At 44.7% G+C, this 20894-nt stretch overlaps 2 protein-coding genes across 2 annotated transcripts in view; both read left to right on the forward strand.

Annotated features, from left to right (window-relative positions):
* The first annotated feature begins 4789 nt into the window (after positions 1 to 4789).
* CTXN2 (cortexin 2) lies at positions 4790 to 13080 on the forward strand. Its single transcript, XM_032233420.1, is given in 5 exon segments — positions 4790 to 5377; positions 11191 to 11241; positions 12636 to 12762; positions 12765 to 12877; positions 12879 to 13080. Coding segments are annotated over 3 exon segments (243 nt in total). The 5' UTR covers positions 4790 to 5377; positions 11191 to 11241; positions 12636 to 12677; the 3' UTR covers positions 12924 to 13080.
* Positions 13081 to 19146: 6066 nt separating this feature from the next.
* Positions 19147 to 20894, forward strand: part of SLC12A1 (solute carrier family 12 member 1) — a 52922-nt gene continuing 51174 nt past the window's right edge. The window contains 4 exon segments of the mRNA XM_032233075.1: positions 19147 to 19230; positions 19232 to 19416; positions 19881 to 20022; positions 20557 to 20685. Coding sequence (XP_032088966.1) covers positions 19147 to 19230; positions 19232 to 19416; positions 19881 to 20022; positions 20557 to 20685 — 540 coding nt within the window.

Here is a 20894-nt window from a genome sequence, read left to right on the forward strand (position 1 = left end):
TTCAAAGAAAAACCAGAAAGTCCAATTTCCTCTTGAAAAAACACCTTTGGGACAACCATGACCTGGATGACTGATAATCTCCATAGACATGAAGTCCAGATCTTAACATTTCTTCTCCTTCTCCTTCTTCTTCTTCTTCTTCTTCTCCTTCTCCTTCTCCTTCTCCTTCTCCTTCTCCTTCTTCTTCTTCTTCTAGAGAGCCGAGGTGGCGCAATGGTTAAATGCAGCACTGCAGGCTACTTCAGCTGACTGCAGTCCTGCAGTTTGGCTGTTCAAATCTCACCGGCTCAAGGTTGACTCAGCCTTCCATCCTTCCGAGGTGGGTGAAATGAGGACCCAGACTGTGGGGGCGATATGCTGACTCTGTAAACTGCTTAGAGGGGGCTGAAAGCCCTATGAAGCGGTATATAAGTCTAACTGCTAACTGCTATTGCTATTCTTCTTCTCCTTCTTCTTCTTCTTCTCCTTCTTCTTCTTCTTCTCCTCCTCCTCCTCCTCCTTCTCCTCCCTCCCTCCTCCTCCTCCTCCTCCATATCTGTCACCAGATGTTGGCAATCATGTTGGCAATCCTTTTTTTTTGTCAACAGCCGCATGAAAAAGTGCTGCAGTGTTTTGTCCAAACCAGTCCCTTAGATCTTTAATCCATGATGTTCTTCTTCTGCCTGGACCTCATTTGCCTTCAATTTTTTACCTGGAGGATTAAGTGAAGAATGCCGTATTTTTCTGGGTGTCGCATCACATGTCCAAAATATTTTAACTTTCACTTTTTAATGGCTTTGATGATTTCCCTCGACTTTCCCAGGACATTTGCAGCACCCCAAAGTTGCTTTTAACTCCGAGGCCACTCTGGAAATTGGGGAGCGGTTTCAAGCCCAACCTGAGGGTTATCCCAAGTCAACGATTGGCTTAATGAAGTCTAATTCTGCTCTTCGTTCAGCTGCCCATAATGATTCCTTGGCCGGGGCAACATCAAAATAAGCCGATAAGCATGTCTCCTGGGAATATTGTTTCTTCTTGGCCACGGTACAGAAGGTAGGAACACAGCTATTCTTCTAAATTCCTGGAAGGAAGAGGGCCTGGGAGGGAAAGAATGGAAGCAGGAAAACAACATTCATTGAAAGGAGGTGAGGGAAAGATTTGATCCAACATCGGTCAAACACTACCAGTACCTCTGCCTGGATTCAGGATAACACAGGTCAGCTGCATCCAGGATCAGAATCCAACCTAGAGGGGAACGAAGCTTCACTATCAAGCTTTGCAGGTAGACGGTCCTCAGCTTATGAGTCCAAAACTTCTAATTACAGGTACAGTATAGGTGGTACCTCACTCAATAGTAGTAACTGTGAGAGGGATCTTGGAGTCCTAGTGGACAACCATTTAAATAGGAGCCAGCCATTTGCAGCAGCTGCCAAAAAATCCAACACAGTTCTAGGCTGCATAAACAGAGGGATAGAATCAAGATCCCGTGAAGGGTTAGTACCCCTTTATAATGCCTTGGTAAGGCCACACTTGGAATACTGCATCCAGTTTTGGTCGCCACGATGTAGAAAAGATGTGGAGACTCTGGAAAGAGTGCAGAGAAGAGCAAGAAAGGTGATTAGGGTACTGGAGGAGAAAACATATGAAGAACGGTTGCAGGAACTGGGTATGTCTAGTTTAATGAAAAGAAGGACTTAGGGGAGACATGATAGCAGTCTTCCAATATCTCAGGGGTTGCCACAAAGAAGAGGGAGTCAAGCTATTCTCCAAAGCACTTGAGGGCAGGACAAGAAGCAATGGGTGGAAACTAATCAAGGAGAGAAGCAACTTAGAACTAAGGAGAAATTTCCTGACAGTGAGAACAATTAACCAGTGGAACAACTTGCCTCCAGAGGTTCTAAATAGGGAGAAATGTTATTCTGTTCCCGTGATAATTACAACTGGGTTATAGGAACAAGCCCTGTGAGAATTTCCTAACGTAGTAAGACGCAATCAAATGATAGGGGAGGTTGAAGTGTGCCTTTCTGCATCTAAAGTCTGGCAACTGAGCTGAATTGTAAAGCACACGGAGTAGTACTGCAAAAGGAGAAGCCAGCCAAACAGGGCTATCAACGTTGGAGAGGCTATCGTGGCAGTCCCAGACCATGGCTAACTTGTCTGCATAAACATTTGTGCTTTCTTACTGTTTTATTCATTGCTTATGTAAGGACTATAACTATTTATGCGTGCCGATTTCCTGATAGATTTTTTTTTGCTTTCAGTGCGAGCGGTGAAATGTTTTTAAGAAGATGTTGGATAACCCTTTGTCTGTAAGGGGCGTAGGATTTCCTGCCTAGGCAGGGGGTTGGACTAGAAGACCTCCAAGGTCCCTTCCAACTCTGCTATTCTATTCTATTCTAGTTGCTAAGGAAGGCGGTGGTTAGGTCACTTTTGTTACCATCTTTCTTGCCACCATTGTTAAGTGACTCGCCGCAGCTGTTAAATGAGTAACACAGTCCTTAAATGAAGCAGGCTTCCTCATTGACTTTCTTCATCCGGAGGTCACCAAAGGGGAAATCACAGGACCCCCCCCCCCCCGGGACACTGCAACCGTCATAAATATGAGTCAGTTGCCAATGGGCTGAATGTTGGATTACCTGGCCATGGGGATGTTGCAAGAGTTCGTGTGTGAAACACGGTGATAAATCACTTTTTTTTCCCAGGGCCGTTTAACTCTGGTTACTAAAGAAACTGTTGGGAGGAAAATCCAACTGGTTCAGTTTCAAGGTGAAACATTTCTTCTCCTTCTCCTTCTCCTTCTTCTTCTTCCTCCTCCTCCTCCTCCTCCTCCTTCTCCTCCATATCTGTCATCGGATGTTGGAGATCATGTTGGCAATCCTTTTTTTTTGTCAACAGCCGCATTAAAAAAGTGCTGCTGAATTTTGTCCAAACCAGTCAAAACTGATCGGAAATAAGGTTTATTGGTGAACAGAGGAAAACAGCATGCAGTTCTGGGTCAGCTGAACAAAATGGTCAGAGGAGTGGATGGATCTTGATAGGTTTCTGTGAGTTTGAAATCTGGACTGTTCTGGGGTGGGGGGGTTAAAACGAAGGGGGCTTGCATTCTGAAAGGCAGTTGTTGGGCAATTCCTATTGTGGCTAATGGCTTTCCATCCTGTGTTGGATCTCGGGCGAGGGGCTTCTTGTTCTAATCCTACCATTCTGCCTTTGTCAGCTGTCAAACTTTGCTGCGAGAGGTTCCTTGAACTCTCCTGCCTTGAATGGATTGCCAAATCTTATTTATTTATTGAATTGAATTGAATTGAATTTTATTATTTGTATGCCGCCCTTCTCCGGGAGGGACTCAGGGCGGCGAACAACTCAAAAGGGGAAAAGGGGAACATAGAACAGAATACAAATAATTAAAATAAGCAAGAATCACACAATCACACAAGTCGAGAGGGGAAGGGAACTCATCAACCCCAAGCCTGCCGGCAAAGCCAGGTTTTGACGGCTTTTCGGAAGGCCTGGAGAGAGGTGAGGGTCCGAATCCCTGCAGGGAGTTCGTTCCAGAGGGCCGGAGCTGCCACAGAGAAGGCCCTCCCCCGGGTAGTAGCCAGGTGGCATTGGCTAGTAGACAGAACCCGGAGGAGGCCAACCCTGTGTGATCTAATGGGTCTTTGGGAGGTAATTGGCAGCAGGAGGTCTCTCTCTTAGTTTGTCAAACATGTACAAGATAACAGATATAAGTATAAACATGGACATGACCACAGGAAATGACTACAAGTAAATGGGGACAGTAGGACAGGGACGATAGGCATTCTGATGCGCTTATGTGCGCCCGCTTTATGGACCTCTTAGGAATGGGGTAAGGTCCACGGTAGGCAGTTTAAGGTTGGAGTTGTGGGGGTTTGAGGATGTAACAACAGAGCCAGGAAGAGCATTCCAGGCATTGACCACTCTGTTGCTGAAGTCGTATTTTCTGCAATCGCGTTTGGAGCAGTTTACCTTGAGTTTGTATCGATTGTTTGCCCGTGTGTTATTGCAGTTGAAGCTGAAGTATTCATTGACAGGTAGGACGTTGTAGCAGACAATTTTGTGTACCATGCTTAGGTCAAACGCGTAGCTCGAGGTTGTCCAAGCCCAAAATTGCAAGCCTGGTGGCATAAGGGATTCTGTTGTGAGCAGAGGAGTGGAGTTCTCTTCTCGTGAAATACCTCTGGACTCGCTCAATCATATTAATGCCCGATGTACAGTGTGGATTCCAGGCAGACGAGCTGTATTCGAGAATTGGTCTGGCAAAGGTTTTGTTTTAGAAATCTGCCTTTCTAATAGTCTCCTATGTTTCTGCTTGTGGGGCAGGGAAACTGGGGCTGGTTTATGCCTCCCTTAAGATTTTTTCCCCCAAATTCCTCCTTTAGTGAAATATAATATTCTGGGTTTTTTTAATCGTTGGGGGGGGGGGGGAGTGGGGTAGCTTCCCACAAACCTGTTGTAAATCGAGGGCTACCTGGAAATAATCTCAGGAGGCTTCAAAAGCCAGCTCGACCACTCCCAGCGCTGGGGAGGGGGAGTAATCCGACCCCATTCGACCCTCTCTAGTAACCCCGGGTGACTCCCTGCCAAAGCCCCCTCCCAGACCTTCTCGGCTTGGCAACCCCAATCAAAGGCGGGAGCTCCCTTCTGCCGGTTCGAGACCCCCCGATTATAATAAGTGAAATAAGTAAGATCGAGCGACCGAAGGCCGCTCCGTTTCCTTCCGAGGGGCCCCGAGGGAAGCAGGCAGGCAGGCAGGAAGCCGAGTCCTCCCCGGGGTTGAGGCTGGCACCTGGCTTTCAGACCAACGGGCTTCTCAAGGAGCGATCCGGCCCCACAGGCCAGCCGCCTCCGCTGCAGAGCATTTGGGAATGCCTCGCACGTAGCCTCCGGCAGGAACTTTCCACGCGCCTTCGGGGGGCCAACCTGAATCATTGGGGAAGGAAAGCTGGGGTCCCAAGCGGAGCTGGGGAGAGAGAGAGAAGGAGGGAGGGGGGTCTCGCCTACACCTCGCCCCCTCCCCACCCTCCTCCATCACCCCCCCTCCACGCTGCGCCCACCCACCCCAGACGCCCGGTTCTTGCCTTTGACAGGAGAGACCCCACCCTGAAGACACGCGCGTAGAAGGCACGCCCAGAGCAGCCGTGGGGAGCCCAACCTCTCGGGAGAAGAAGGAGTTGGGGAAGGGGAGGGGGGGCTGAGAAATGCCTCGCGGGGGAAGATGAACCCCGAAGATGGTCTGGCGGCTGGGCGGGGGTGAGCCGAGTCCCCGGCTTCGCTGGCGGGTGGCAGCCGGATCGACGTGGAGACCTTGAAACTTCGACCGGGGGTCCCGAGAGGAGGCGAGGGGGCTGCGCGCTCAGGATGTCTGGCTGGAACGGGGGTGAGTGGGCAGGTGGCCGGGGGGGGGGGTGTTTAGAGGGAGAGGCTGGAGGGCCTGATGATGGGCCAGGAAGGGAAAAGAGTGATGGTCGGCTTGGGGGGGGGGGGTCGCTCATCACAACCCCGCTCCACGCAACAGGATGCCCCGACTTTGCTTTGCGTGGATTGCGTTGGGTCCCCCCCCCCCCGGGATGCTAAACCCAGAATTGGTGGCTGTTTTCATCGTTTGCTGCTCCTCTGTCTGGTTATGGCCAGGTGAGGTCTTGACAGCAGTGCTGGAGAGGGGAGGGGAGGGAGGGACGGATTGCCATGAGCAGATCCCAAAGCTCGGGGTGGGTGGGTGGGTGGGGGTAGCTCAGGTAAATATTTGCCATTAAAAAAAAAAGACAGCTGCCGGCAGCTACCGTGGGCGCCCCGATCCGGAGAGATTTAACCCCCCCCGTCGCCTCGCCGGGGTTACTGGAAAACAGTGGCGGTTTCCATGAGGCTTCCCCATGTGGGTGCAGGGACAACTGCAGCATTTGTGAGAGCGGTGATCCCAGGAGGGAATCGGTTGAAGTGGGAATCAACAATTGGTTTGTTTTTCCCCCCTGCCTTGTGATTATGGCATCCACTGGTTTGTTCATAAGCAGCCGATTTAGGCTGAAGTCCAAGGTACAACGATATGGCTTGATCGTTGGATGTTATCTCCCCAAAATACTGGGCAAAATAATTCAGGACATTAAAAGTTCAAGAATTGCTACCTGTTAATAGATGGTTTTCTATGGTCTTTGTTAGGGACCCAGGGGCTAAGATGCTGAGCTTGTTGATCAGAAAGGTCGGCGGTTCAGCGGTTCGAATCCCTAGCGCCATGTAATGGAATGAGCTCCCGTTACTTGTCCCAGCTTCTGCCACCCTAGCGGTTCGAAAGCACGTAAAAATGCAAGTAGAAAAATAGGATCCCCTTTGGTGGGAAGGTGACAGCATTCCGTGCGCCTTCGGTGTCCAGTCATGCCAGCCACATGACCACAGAGACATATTTGCACAATGTTGGCTCTTTGGCTTTGAAATGGAGATGAGCACCGCCCCCTAGAACCAGGAACGGCTAGCACATATGTGCGAGAGGGATCTTTACCTTTACCTATGGTCTTTGTTGGGTGAAAAGTTGGCATTGGGTTGACCTTGTCTTGGCTCAGAAGCTAAGCAGGACCAGGCTTGGAAGGGAGACTTGCAAAAATTATAGTATGGTTAACTAGATTGAGGATCCTAAGAGGTGCCAAGGCCAAATCATTTTGGGAATGGTGTTATGAAAACAACACAAATATGTTGCCTGATTGGCATTGTCGAAATTGACCTGGACTTAAAGGAGATTTCCGCTGCTTAGAACATACGACACAACAGCTGCTTAGTGCATTTCCTTGAAGACACAGTGGCTATTTACAGTGTAACAACAGGAAACAAAACAGAGAATGTAGCTGGTGTTGGATCTTAACTTTTCTTCAGAGAAACAATGCTAATTCGTTCCATGCAATAGGTGGAGAATTGTTGTTCATTTCTTGCTGTAAAGCAAAACATCATTTCTACATTAGCATCTGGGTTGTGGCAAATATTGCATTGCTCCAAGCCCAGTGGTCTGCTATTGGGAAAACATGATTTGCTCACCAGGAAATGTCTTGCTTGGACTGTCCAGAATTGTGGTGAAGAATCCTAACTGCCTGATGGTGTCCATGCTCAGGCTTTGCAATCTTGTGTAATTCCCACCGTGTTTTAGTGGGGTTCGTATCCCAATAACCATGCTTGGCCTTTGGGCCTTGAAGATGTGTTGTATGCATCACAGCACAGTAGCTCTGCATGTTTCAATTTAAGGAGACTGACTTCTTAAGCATGAAAGCCCGTGGGGTAACTTTGGACCAGTCACTCCCTCTGTCCAACCCATCTCACAGGGCTGTTGTGGTAGGGGAAATAGGAGGCAGGAGTAGGTATGTTCATCACTTTCAGAGAGAGGAGGGGGAGAGAGAGAGAGGATAGTCAGGTAGATGATGGATGATGGATGGGTGGGTGGATGGATGGATGGATGGAGAACATGATGGGTGGGTGGATGGATGGATAGACAAACAGACAGACAGATAGATAGATAAATAGATGGATGGATGGATGGATGGATGGATGGATGGATGGATAGATAGATAGATAGATAGATAGATAGATAGATAGATAGATAGATAGATAGAAAGATAGATAGATAGATAGATAGATAGATAGATAGATAGATAGATAGATAGATAGATAGATAACATGGGTGGATGGACGGACAGACAAACAGATAGATATAGAACAAGATGGATGGATGGATGGATAGATAGAGAGAGAGAGAGAGGGATAGATGATAGATAGATAGATGATAGATAGATAGATAGATAGATAGATAGATAGATAGATAGATAGATAGATAACATGATGGATAGATGGGTGGATGGATGGATGGATGGATGGATGGATGGATAGTGCGGTGGCCTAGAGGTGGAGTTCTCACCTCACAATCAGGAGGCTGTGAGTTCGATCCTAGGTAGATATTTCTCTCTCTGGGCATGTTGAGACTATATCTGCTGAATATGATTCAGCATTGGTGGCACTCTGAACTCTGTTCAGTTACCCAGCAAGGGATTATGGGGTTGTTAAAATGAGATGATGATAGGGATAGATTAGGTGATAGATTAGGTAGATAGATGAGAGAGATTATATTTTTCAAGGAAATTAAAGGGTGGCATAAAAATCTGATAATAAGCATATTAAAAATTGCCTTTTAAAAATTAATAGAAACTCATCTATTCACTATCCCATCCAATTCCATTAATTTATGAACAAACAATAAGATAATCCATGCGCATTTTCCCCCTCGTATATTCCTCTTTTCACTAATGAACCACTGAAATCTTTACCAAACCTGGCAAGGAGCGTTATATTATATATGTTGCAATTGCATGCCCTAGACCAGGGTGGCTCTGCTGGCTGGAGAATTCTGGGAGTTGAAGTCCACAAGTCTTAAAGTTGCCAAGTTTGGGAACCACTGCCCTAGGCTAGAATAATAGCAAGGCTGAAGAATTCAAATCTATGCCTTGATGGCTGAACTGCAATTTTCATCCGGCCACTGCTTCCGCTAAAGAAAAAAAAAAGTGTTGGCGCGTGTTTTGTTCTGTTAAATGTCCATAGTTGTTTGGTTTTTTTTAACTGTGCCGTAATATATAAATGAACTGGAGCAAGACGTACAGGCTGCTCTTGACCTTCACGACCAGACAATTTCATTTCAAAACCACTCTTCCGAACTCCAGTAAGGATGAAATATGAGACAAGCCCAGATGAAATACTTCCATATCTTTTAAAACGCTCCTTCTCTGTCAGAAAAAAGCAGTTGCGGGATTAGTTTATGGTGGGGGGGGGGGGGGAGCCCAAGATTGGATACTGCCAAAATATTTTTTTTTAAATAAAGGAAATCTAATTGTTAAGCGATAAACAGAACGAGGTAGCAATGGAGCAGCAGGTTAAACTCTGGAGTAGAGTAATAGAGATGAAGAGCTTCTAAAAGTCCTCCTCCAAAATCAGAGGTGGGTGGGTGGGTTTGTGTTACCAACACACAGAATCCCTGACAACTGACCCACGTGGAAAACAGCAGTGATCCCTCAGCAAAACATTTACTACAGTCTAGCTCAGGGGTATCAAACTCAATTTCATCGAGAGCTGCATCAGGGCCGTGTATGTCAGGGGGGTGGGATGGGTGTGGCATGGTGGGCGTGGCCAGCTCGACGTCACTCGTGTCGGGGGCGTCTGTGCTAGCCCGAGAGCTCTGCCAGCGAAAACAGGCTCCCGAGCTCCGTTTTCGGCTGCGATCACCTCCTGCAACCTTCTGCCAGTGAAAATGGAGCTTTCATTGGCAGAGGGTTGCAGAAGGTGATCGCAGCTGAAAACTGAGCTCGGGAGGGCAGTGTGGCTCCGTTTTCGGCTGTGACAGCCTCCTGCCAGCAAAAACAGAGCTGGGGAGGGCCACACACAGCCCACCTGATCTCTATTTTCGCTGTCAGAGGCACCCCAGGCTGGTCCTTCACTGTTTCCAGGTCAACCCTCTGGGCCCCTTGAGTTTGAGCCCCCCTGGTCTCACTTCTTTGAGCCTCTTATTCTAACCTCTCAAGACAATAACACACAAAACCATAACTTGATGACCAAAGGATGTTGGGGACACAGATCAGAATTGCTATGCTTGCTTATGATTTTTCAGAAGGCGGGGGGGAAACCCACTGTGGAAAACAGTGTTTTGATATCTGGACTGGAAGATCCAGTGGTGGGTTTTGGATCTCGTTCCAACCAGTGGTTGGAACGCGCCCGGCGGCATCCACATGGACGTGCGCATGCACACAGCACACACATGCGTTTTACCGCTCTCCGTGAGCCTCCGCAACGCTCCAGCTGCTCAGCAGAGCGCTGCGCAGGTGCTGTACACCTTAAAAAAACCAGTAAGGAGCTCGGTCGGGTGGGTCGGCCCTCCAGAGCACCGTACCGGAACGGCATCCAGTGCTCCGGGCAGGCTCCGGTACCCCTGTACTGGGGCGTACCACCTGCAACCCACCACTGGGATGATTCCAATTGAAATAATCCTGAGAAAGGAATGCAGCTAAAAAGAAAAATCCTGAACCCACAAAGGCAGGCGAAAGAAATGAGCGTTACGAGAAGGCCCACCTGCAAATTGGCTGTGAAAAAATACACGGCAGATGGCAGCTGGAAACTTTCCCAGCATATTTTGCCATCTCGGAATTGACTGCTTGCTGAATCCCCCTGGGTCATATAAGCCTGGCCACCGTGGGTTTGAAGCTGCGGTACTTGAAGGGCAGAAGGAAGACAAACATCTCAGCTTAAAGGTTTATATCAGCGCATCCCCCAACCATGGCAACTTTAAGATATGTGGACTTCAACTCCCACAATTCCCCCAGGTGGCAGAGGTAGGTTCCTACCAGTTCGCACCTATTTGGTAGAACCGGTTCGTCAAATCTACCGAACCGGTTAGAAGAGGTTCCACCAGTGGACCCGGAAAGCAGGCCACACCTACAGAAGAGGTTCCAAAATGTTTTGAAACCCACCACTGGTCCTTGGATATGATTATTCTACACTACCATGCTCCTATTTATAAAACTCAGTGCCTCTGTGAAAGGCAAGGATGACTACTGCGTTTGTGGTGCAATCAGAACATTGCGTGTGTTGAAGTTGTTTTAACGCAAACCAAAGATGCCTTTAAAAAAACAAGTTTACATCATATTCTTATGCATGCCAGTGCTGTGGGTGAGGTAATTTAAGGGGGTTCTGACAAGTGTCGTCGGCATCTTCATATCCGGTCACATGGGCGGCAAGCCACTCCCATCCGGTCGCATGGGTGGCAAGCCCCTCCCACAAAGGAGGCCACACCCACAGAGTAGGTTCGAACAATTTTTGAAACCCACCACTGCCAGGCGGCCATGAGAATTCTGGGAGCTGAAGTCCGCAGATCTGAAAAAGTTGTCAAGGTTGAGCAATACTGGTTTAGATTAACATAGAGACCAGACTGGTTAGAAAAATAGCAGGGAAAAAAAGGTGAAGTGAGGTGAAGTGAGGTGAGGTGAGAAGAGGAATGGAGTGGAGGACGGAAAGGAAAGGATAGAACACAGGTATGTGGGCTGAATATAGCGACAAAGTCATAAACAGTTGATTGGTTTTATACATTAAATTCTTGTCTGGAATTCAGCTCAGTACTTTAAAGAATGTTATCCTAACCCAAAAGTCTCACTTCGTTTTCTTTTTTTTATGTCTCTACAGCTGTTCAAACTTCAGGAAACTTTGGAATTGTGCCTTACGTGAATGCATCAGGTAGCATTTATTATATCAACGTTTAGAATTGCCTTAATCACTGCATTAAACTGGGATTCCTAGCTCATCAGCTAAAACAAATACGCCATTCCTTTCAATTCATGAAGGAAGAATTATTAAGAAAGAAATGAGGAGGAAGAGGAGGAGGAAGAGCAGAGTGAGGAAGAGAAAGAGGAGGATGCTTTGATATGAATCAGTAAGATTGAGCCCCATTCGGGTTTGCAGGAAAGAAAGCAGGAGTGCAGAGCAAACTTAGCATTTTCTTGAGGAAGAAATCCAGTGGAGGATTTAGATTAGCAAAATTATTGCAGGGATGAAATTGTTGTAGGGAGGAAGGCAGCTCATAATAGCTGTCACCAATAGATCAAGTTTACTCTGAAGCTGGGTCTCAATCGGTGCTTAAGTGCCAAATTTCTATCACCGCAGCTGTCATAGATTAATCATGGGTTATGCCATTCCGTATTAGCATTTATATGCAATTTTGATATAGGAAATGAATAGGGTAGTTGATAAGACAGAGGCACCTCGGTTGCCACGTGAGAAATGGAAACCAATATATCTGGGAGGCACCTGAGGGAGGATAAATTTAAGAGGAGATACGTCAGCTTTCTTCAGACATATTGGAATGAAGAATTTGAACAAATGGGTGGAAAGTGAAGAGCTGCTGAAACATGGGGGAAGGCAAGATGGGCTCGGAGGTATAATGGGTCCTCAGATAACTTCCTTGGTGTGTCCTGGATTTTCTGCCTCATTTGGCTTGTTTAAAAAAAGTTGGAAGCTGGTACACTGCAAAACAAAACACCCGTCTCTAGCTTCATATTTATTTCCAGAATGCCTTTGGGCCCCATCTAAAACTCAGAAGGGTCAAAGAAGTCATTCAGGAGATAGTGCTGTGTTTGAAGGATGTTGAGATCTCTGATTGTAGAAATCTTGGCAGTCATTTTTGAACCTGTTGGCATCATCATCTTCTCAAAAAAGCTAACATTTGGGCCACATCAAGAAGTCATAAGAGTCAAGAGCAGGCTTCCTGAAGATGTTGTTGTGTCTGAGGGATGTTGAGATGGCCAATCATAGACACCTTGGCAGCCATTTTTGAATCCTCTCAAAAATCTAATGTTTGGGCCACACCGAGAACTCATAAAGGTCAAGAGAAGGCACCCTGGAGATGTTACTGTGTCTGAGGGATGTTGAGATGGCCAATCATAGACACCTTGGCAGCCATTTTGTGAACCCATCCATGTCACCCTCTCACAAATCCGACTCAAATCCCCTCAAAACTAGCCTGTCCCTCCTATCCTTGCATGCTGGGGGGGGGGGGTAGCTAGACAGTCAAAGGCCCCTTCCTCAGATCCCTAATGGTCTCTCTTCTCTCGTTGTCGTTGTGTTTTGTACAGAGGAAGCGGGAATCCTGAATGAGCAGAATGTGAAGCCTAGAGATGAGCAGTAGCTACTGCAACAACGTGTCAGTGACCATGAGTGTCAACGAGGTGTCCAGTTTCCCCCTGACCCTGGAGCAGAAAACCGTTTCGCCTTTGTGGGGATCCTGTGTGTGTTTCTGGGACTTTTGATCATCAGATGCTTCAAAATCTTACTGGACCCCTACAGCAGTATGCCTTCCTCCACCTGGGAGGGTGAAAGTTGAAGGGTTGGATAAAGGGACATTTGAATATGCTCTTGCATGAAGCAGAATCCTCAAAACGTGTCCTGCCTAATTCCGATTTCTTTTTGTTGTTTGTTCCTGAAGCAGTGGAATTCGAAACATTTGTAATTGACAGCCATGTCTGGAAGGTGTGGCTGTAGCCTTTTTTTTTTTTTTGTTAAATAAAGCTTTGCGGCAGACTCAATGAAACCAGTTCCATTGTTAGATGTGGTTTTTTTTTAACTGGGAGATGTTTCAGAGGAGACTTCACTTGGAGAATAAAAATGAAGAAGGGAAATCATTCACTATGAGTAGAAAAAAATAACAGAATTAACAAGAATAACAGAATAGAATAAATAGAATAACAGAGTTGGAAGGGACCTTGAAGGTCTTCTAGTCCAACCCCTCCTTAGGCAGGAAACCCCACGCTACTTCAGACAAATGGTTATCCAATCTCCTCCTTAAAACGTCCACTGTTGGGGCATTCACAACTTCTGGAGGCAAGTTGTTCCACTGATTAATTGTCCTCACTGTCAAGAAATTTTCTCCTTAGTTCTAAGTTGCTTCTCTCCTTGATTAGTTTCCACCCACTGCTTCTTGTCCTTCCATCAGGTGCTTTGGAGAATTAATAGTTTAAGCTCTGCATAGAGCAGCTCTTTCACACACATCTAAGCTTGGGGGGCTCAAGGGATGAAAATTATGCCTTGCAGTTCATTTTATTACACTTTACTGGGTAGAATCAAATCTCCCATTTAGTTGAAGATTATGGCAAGGGAGTTTTCCTGCATTTCTTTAGCCAGCAGAAAAGTTCCTCTAACACCTCCAACTTAAAGGTAATCCTCGTTTTACAATGATAATTGGAACTACCGTATATACTCAAGTATAAGCCGAGTTTTTCAGCCCACTTTTTGGGCTGAAAAACTCGGCTTATACTCGAGTCAGTGAAAAATTTGCCCGAAATGGAGGAGAAAAAGGGGCGGGGCCATGCCGCTGGGTGACGCTCGTGAATGGCCCGGCGCCCCTGTGAGTTTCCCCTCCCTCTGTGTTAGTTTGCCGCGCAGCGTGCACCGCACCATCCCCCCTCCTCACGTTCTAATGTAATGCAGGGCTGTCTTACGATTCCCCTTCCTCCCCCTCCTGCCGCTCTGCAACGATGTCCACCTCCTCCTTGTTATGGCAAGCAGCCACATAACGATGTCCCAGAGCTAGTTTACTGTTTTTCTTTGAAATAAATATTCAAAAACATTATTGGGTATCTATTTTATTTTTGAAATTGACCGGTAGCTGCTGCATTTCCCACCCTAGGCTTATACTCGAGTCAATAACTTTTCCAGTTTTTTTGTGGTAAAATTAGGTGCCTCGGCTTATATTCGGGCCGACCTATACTCGAGTATATACGGTAGATTTCCATTGCTAAGGAAGGAGGTTGTGAAATTAGTTGCACCTGATTTTTTTTGCCATAGGGTGTTAAGCAGCCGTTAAGCGAATCATGTGGTCATTAAGGAAATCCAGCTTCCTTCTCCCAGTTGAAAGTGAGCTGGAAGGTCACAGATGGCAATCACATGACCCCGGGATGCTGTGACGTTGAGTTGGCCATGCCCACCCAGTCACATGACCACCGAGCCCCGCCTACCCAGCTGGTCATTGGGGCAGAGAACCAGTTGTTAAATTATTTAAATCCCACCACTGCCTGTTCCTCTTTTGGTATCATTAAAGACCAACACAACTTCAAGGTCACCCCGACTCACAAAGAGGAGGAGCAGAAGTGACAATACTGCTTTGGACAGCTCTTAAGGACGGTGGGAACCATCATTTCATTTTTAACACTGTTACTTTCATTAAACTGTGCTCTAAGAACTATTCAGACAAGGCCAATCAGCTCAGACAGATCGCTCCTCATCTCTATAATTTAATAATGCGCCGTTTGCTTTATAATCTAGACAGAGGACAACGGAGGGAATTGTGATTCTGTCAGCTAAAATGAAATGCCACTCAAATCGTATCAGAATTATAAGAAAGACAGGAGAAACACATAGTACAAAAATGGGCTCAGATGAAGCCAGAAAATGGATACAATGCGCACAGTGCTGTTAAAGTATGCATCCATTTTTTGTGCTTATTCCTACAAATGCTTAGATTCCTGAATGGGATTTTAGTGATATGTGCATTTTACAAGCAACTTCCGTGAATATGTTTTGTCTAAAATTTTCCCCTGAAAATTAGCCCTCCCCCAAAATATTGCAACACAGCAGCAGTCATGAGGTTGTTGCAGAAAATGACAGGCTTTAGACTTCTCAGGATACAGGAAAAGTTTATTTGGCTGCCAGGTTCAGAAAGCTAGCAAAATGGCCAACATTCTGAACAACCTTCATTATCGAAGCACGCATTCTTAAACATTCTCAAAAGCAGCGCAAAATGAAAATACTTAACTCATTTCTTATTGGTTATTTTGGGGGGAAAGCCTTATGGTAGATGAGGGACTTACTTCTCCTTTTGTTACAGGTATGGGCTACGTGTCATTAACGAACTTTAATTGAGCCTTGTGGTTTGGCCATTGACAAAGGGATGTTGGCTAGAACATCTTGTGGCTACAGGCTGATGACATTTCCTGTCCCTTTGAGCAAGCTTCTAACTGTCCCTTTTATGCCATGTCTTCATTCTTATATTTAATTCATATTTTATTCTACTTTAAGGTGACCACCCTCGCTACCTCATGCACCTCAAAAATAATAAGAAGAAAGCCAGCGCTTATTTCGGGGGTCAAAAGAAATAAGACCCTGTCTTTGGGGAGGGGAAACACGGGTATACCTAATTTTTACTGAAACAAACATTTTTTGATTTCCAGCAACATATTGCTAAACCGAGCCTGGAGAATATAACGACCATGACCTTTCTCTGCTTCAAGGTTAAAAATAAAATGTATTACCATGAATATTTAAAGGACTTTTTCACACCCACTGCATAAAAGTTATTCAGTAGCGCATGACTGCTTGGGAATATGCTATGGCTGTTCCATCTGTCATTTATAAACTTAAAACAGGAGCGGTTAGGATTTTGATGAGCATGTAAATGACTTTCATTAGATCCACTGACTTTCGGTAAGAGACCAATGCTAGGTGGACTGCTACCATTCAAGTATTAATGAGTTCATTAGAAGCTAATATTTAACAGACTGAAATGTTCCTCGAGGCGAAGGGTAACTAAGTCTTCTCTTCTGAATTCTAGGATTGGCTGATTTCCTTGGTAATTTATAGAGAGGCCAGTAGAATATGGTCCACAGTGAAGGACGCTTAAATTTCACCCCCAAATAAGAAATGAAACTACTGCTTCATTTAATAGAGCGCCAGAAGCAGCTAAAGCTATCTTGGATATGGTAGCTGACTTTACACTTAGTTTGAATATACTTCAAGACGAAGAGCTGCAGCAAACAGGCTCCCGAAAACACACATTGTGCCAATAGTTGGCTAAGAGGTAAGGGTTTTTATGTATTTCATTTCCAGCTAGGATTACAAATTGTTCCTAATTTATGTTGGAAATCTGTTCCTCTTTTGAAAACAGCTCATCCGTAACAAATCAACTTTTTTTTTAATGGGGAGAACCAGCCACGTTTTCACATTGAAAAACAAAATCCCAGCAATAGAGTTGGTAAGTTTAAGTTATACCAATCAACATCCTGGGAAAATGGCTTTACCGAACGCATATGCTGTTGCAAAAGTGCATTTTGAATCACACTTAAATTTGTGCCAGATGTTCAGAGACAAACTGGATGTTCGAATATTCACACATGCTCTAGAAATCTGAATGTGGGCATTTGTGTGCTGAAGTAGGTTTGTAACAAGCAAACTGGTGTAAGTCTTATTTTCTTTCTTTTTCCCTCCCCTGCTTGGATGTTAGATTAAAAAATGACTGTTACCCCTTACATTTTTCTTCTCAACAATCTTCTGTTTGCAGCTGCTGCTTACGGTCTTCAGCTTAATAGCTTAAAAACCAGACATAAATATCACTTTACAGAAGATTGTACAATATAGAAGAAAATTAAATCTATTTTAATTAAGAGCTACAATAGAAATGCAGTGCGGAACAACTGATAATCAGCCATTTGCTGCCGGAGTTCTTTGCTCTTTAATCGTTTTTTCCCCCCCTTCAGAGCGGAGTTTCTTAAACATCGTTAAATGTTTACCTCAGGACACCTCCCTGCTTTTAAAAATATGGGGTACTCCAAAAGAGGTTTTGTATGGGTACATTTATCTATATTTACCATATTAAACATTAAAATTGACTTATTCATTGCCACTGGCTGCTCCTCAGTAGTGTTTTAATACTGTTATTTAGATTTAGAAGACCCCTGAGATGGCCTTGGGACACACCCTCACCCCCAAAACTTCCTAGACCACATTTTGCTCTAGAAGTAAACGGGAGAAAGATTTTCATGAAATATAGAGTAAGAGTCATTTCGAATGGAAAAATGGATACTCATCGCTTTCATCACTTTATCGCACCTTCTCTGTTTTAAGTTGTCAATAATAATTGGGGGAGGGGAAATCAAGATCATTACTTGTATTTCACTTTTAAGAAACCTGTAGTCTGGATAACTAGAGAGTGGAACAGTTTGGGCATACCAGGGGTTGTGACACTAAATACATACCTATTTCCCTGGCTCAGCTGATAAAGGAGGAGAACCTTGTGGCTTAATGGTTAACACATCTGCCTAATATGTAATACAGCCCAGGTTCGAATCCCAGTAAGGGTATGCCTAGCTGATGAGAGCTAATAGCTTGAAATAGATCTATACGTAGTCTCCCTTTATTTATTATTTATCAGCACAAATATATATGAATGACTTTAAGATGTGGTGTGTGTGTGTGTGTGTGGGTGTGTGTGTGGTGTGTGTGTGTGTGTTCCAGCATAACTCTGGAACGCCTCGAGCAATTTCAACCAAACTTGGTACACAGATGACTTACTCTCTGGAAACAAATGCTGTGGGGGTAAGACACCCCTAAAACCCCTCGGGGTGTGTGTTCTGTTAAGATACAGCCTGTTGTGCCTTAAAATAGCCTTCTCTTGTATTGTCTAAAATGGCTTCTACTGTACAGCGCAGTGGAGTTGTCATGGTAACAGCTTCACAGTACTCGACAAGGGGCTCCCTCTGGTAAGGGGGAAAATCCAACAATAGAAATTACATTTGGTTCGGACATTTTCCCCCTATAAATCAATACCTGGACAATGCCGTGTTATCGGCTAGTTTATTATACAATTTAGAAAGATCCAGATCACAAGAAGCTGAAAAACACAGATGTTCTTTCCTCCTTAATGAGTTTCACACCTAACATTTTAATTAAAAAAAAAACAGGAAATCTTCGTAGGTTGTAACCTTGGTAAGTACAGATTGCTCTCAGTGAATGAGTACATTTGACTGACAAAATCTGCACAAGGTGGGTATCACTATGAGTACTAACCCCTTGTCACTAAACCGAGACAAATAATAGAAGGAAATAATTTAGACAAAGAAGCACTGAAAAATCCTTCCCAATTACCCCTTCCTGCCTTCTCTGTTTTAAACCTAAATCTACATTCCTTCCTATAATACAAAATATCCTTTCTCCTCACACTATTTCTTCTTATTAGTTTCCATTGTAAAAAAAAATGTTCTTAGGAGAAAAATAAGGAAAATATTTGGGTGAGAAACGCAAACTTAGGTTCTGCTCTTTTTTAAGTATTATGGCGTTTTAGAAATTATTTTGGGATTGGAAGAAATAAACTGACCCCTGAAATCAAAACTGCTCAAAAATTAAGCGTTGAAGATCATAGTGCTCTAAAAAAATGCTGTTCCCATCCTATTTTAATGGCTAATCATCTAATATTAAAATACCAGAATGCTACCTGTTGCTAGACCAAAATTGATCTAGGCTTCCATTTCATGTACTTCAAGGTGGAAACACCTGGAAAGCTTATTTCACCATCACTATAAAACCGGAATATAACACGAAGAAGTACAAAGTGAGTTCTTGGTTTTCAAGATGGTCAGCAGCTAAAAATTTTCATAGTCATTTACCATTGTTGTTACCTGTTATAGTTTAGCTGAATGTTTAGAGATAAATTAGATCTTCTTGTTTTTTTAAAAAAAAAATCCCTGTACTTCTTACTTTCACCTACAGCACAGAACATCTGCAGAAGTGGCCACTAAGTGAATCATAAAATCCAGCTGCCTGCTGGAAAAAAAATCTTACGACACGAAAAAGCGAAATAAAGACTGGTTATCCACAACTATGACTATGAATAATTCTCCAAACCTATTTTTGGACCCACATTTGCATAGATTTCAGGTGAATGTCATTCACGAAAGCCACGACGAACTCGATCCAATCTCAGGGAGATCCCGATCCACAACGTTACGAAGAGACTTCTTTCGCTAAAGATGCCGCCAAGAGACTCCACATCAGCTTCAGGTCTGGAAACCAAGAAACGTACGACCGTTTCTTTCAAAATGGCGACACTGCCAAAACGGACGGAAGCTTTCATCCCTACGACACACACAGTGACACCTATTATCTAAAACCTTTGGACATAACACCATGGATGTTGTGCCAAAAATCGATTATTACCAGAACACTGAAGCATCAGAGGAGCCAAAATGAACCGGCCAAGTCTGATGGATATCCACGAACACTTGGCAAAGGTAGGTTAAAAAAAAAATGAAGGAAAATATTCTTTGGTCTTCCTTAAGAGCTAGAAGGAAAGTGTTCTTAGGAACCAAACTTGGTACACAGATGACTTACTCTCTGGAAACAAATGCTGTGGGGGTAAGACACCCCTAACGCCCCATGGGGTGTGTGTCCTGTTGCCCATTGTGCCTTTAAATGGCTTCTACTGTACAGTGCAGTGGAGTTGTCATGGTAACAGCTTCACAATACTCCACAAAGGGGCTTCCTCTGGTAAGGAGGAAAATCCAACAATAGAAATTACATTTGGTTCAGACATTTCATCCCTATGACACACACAATGACACCTATTATCTAAAAACCTTTGGACATAACACCATGGATGTTGTGCCAAAAATCGATTATTACCAGAACACTGGAAGCATCAGAGGAGCCAAAATGAACCGGCCAAGTCTGATGGATGTTCACGAACACTTGGCAAAGGTAGATCAAAAAATATATATATGAAAGAAACATTCTTTGGTCTTCCTTATAGAGCTAGAAGGAAAAGTGTTCTTAGGAACCCTAGAAATGTGCAAAAACCTAAGGTTTCCTTCTTCTGGGATACTTGTATACTTCCACAAATGTAGTTATTCGCACAGGTTGGGCCTCCTCCGGGTGCCGTCGACCGGACAATGCCGGCTGGCGGCTCCCCGAGGGAGGGCCTTCTCTGTAGCTGCACCGGCTCTGTGGAACGAGCTACCCGCAGAGATCCGGACCCTTACCACTCTCCCGGCCTTCCGTAAAGCAACCAAGACCTGGCTGTTCCGGCAGGCCTGGGGCTGTTGATTAATATCCAGCCCCACTTGATTGAATGGATGATGTATTAATTTTTTAAATAATTGTATTTTTAAAAATGTTTAAATGCTTTTAATTTTTGCTGTGAGCCGCCCAGAGTCCCAAGGGAGTGGGCGGCATACAAATCTTATTAAAGTAAAGTAAAGTATTGGAACGTTTTGTTTAAAACTGTCTGATTAGAATATTACGGTGACTTCGGGTTCAGTGGACAAATTCAGTAAAGCAGATGGCCACACAGAAGAAGCCGAATTCTGCAAGGAAGAAGAAATCAAAGGCATAGTGAAATTTGGATGGGTGAAGGGCGTCCTGGTAAGCAGCATTTATCTTGTGACTGTACAAGCGCACAACACCCGGTTTTCAATTTTTAAAAAGTTGGCATTCCGCCCTCAATAATTCCATACGGCAGAAAAAGTAGGTAGATACTTCCACTGGTGTGTATGTGTGTGTTTTAAAATGAGATTTTCATGTCCATCCCCAGCAATGAATATGTATGAGGCTGATTTGAAGTAATCCTTTGG

This window comes from Thamnophis elegans, chromosome 16 (genome assembly GCF_009769535.1).
Source record: "Thamnophis elegans isolate rThaEle1 chromosome 16, rThaEle1.pri, whole genome shotgun sequence".
NCBI classification, from domain to species: domain Eukaryota; kingdom Metazoa; phylum Chordata; class Lepidosauria; order Squamata; family Colubridae; genus Thamnophis; species Thamnophis elegans.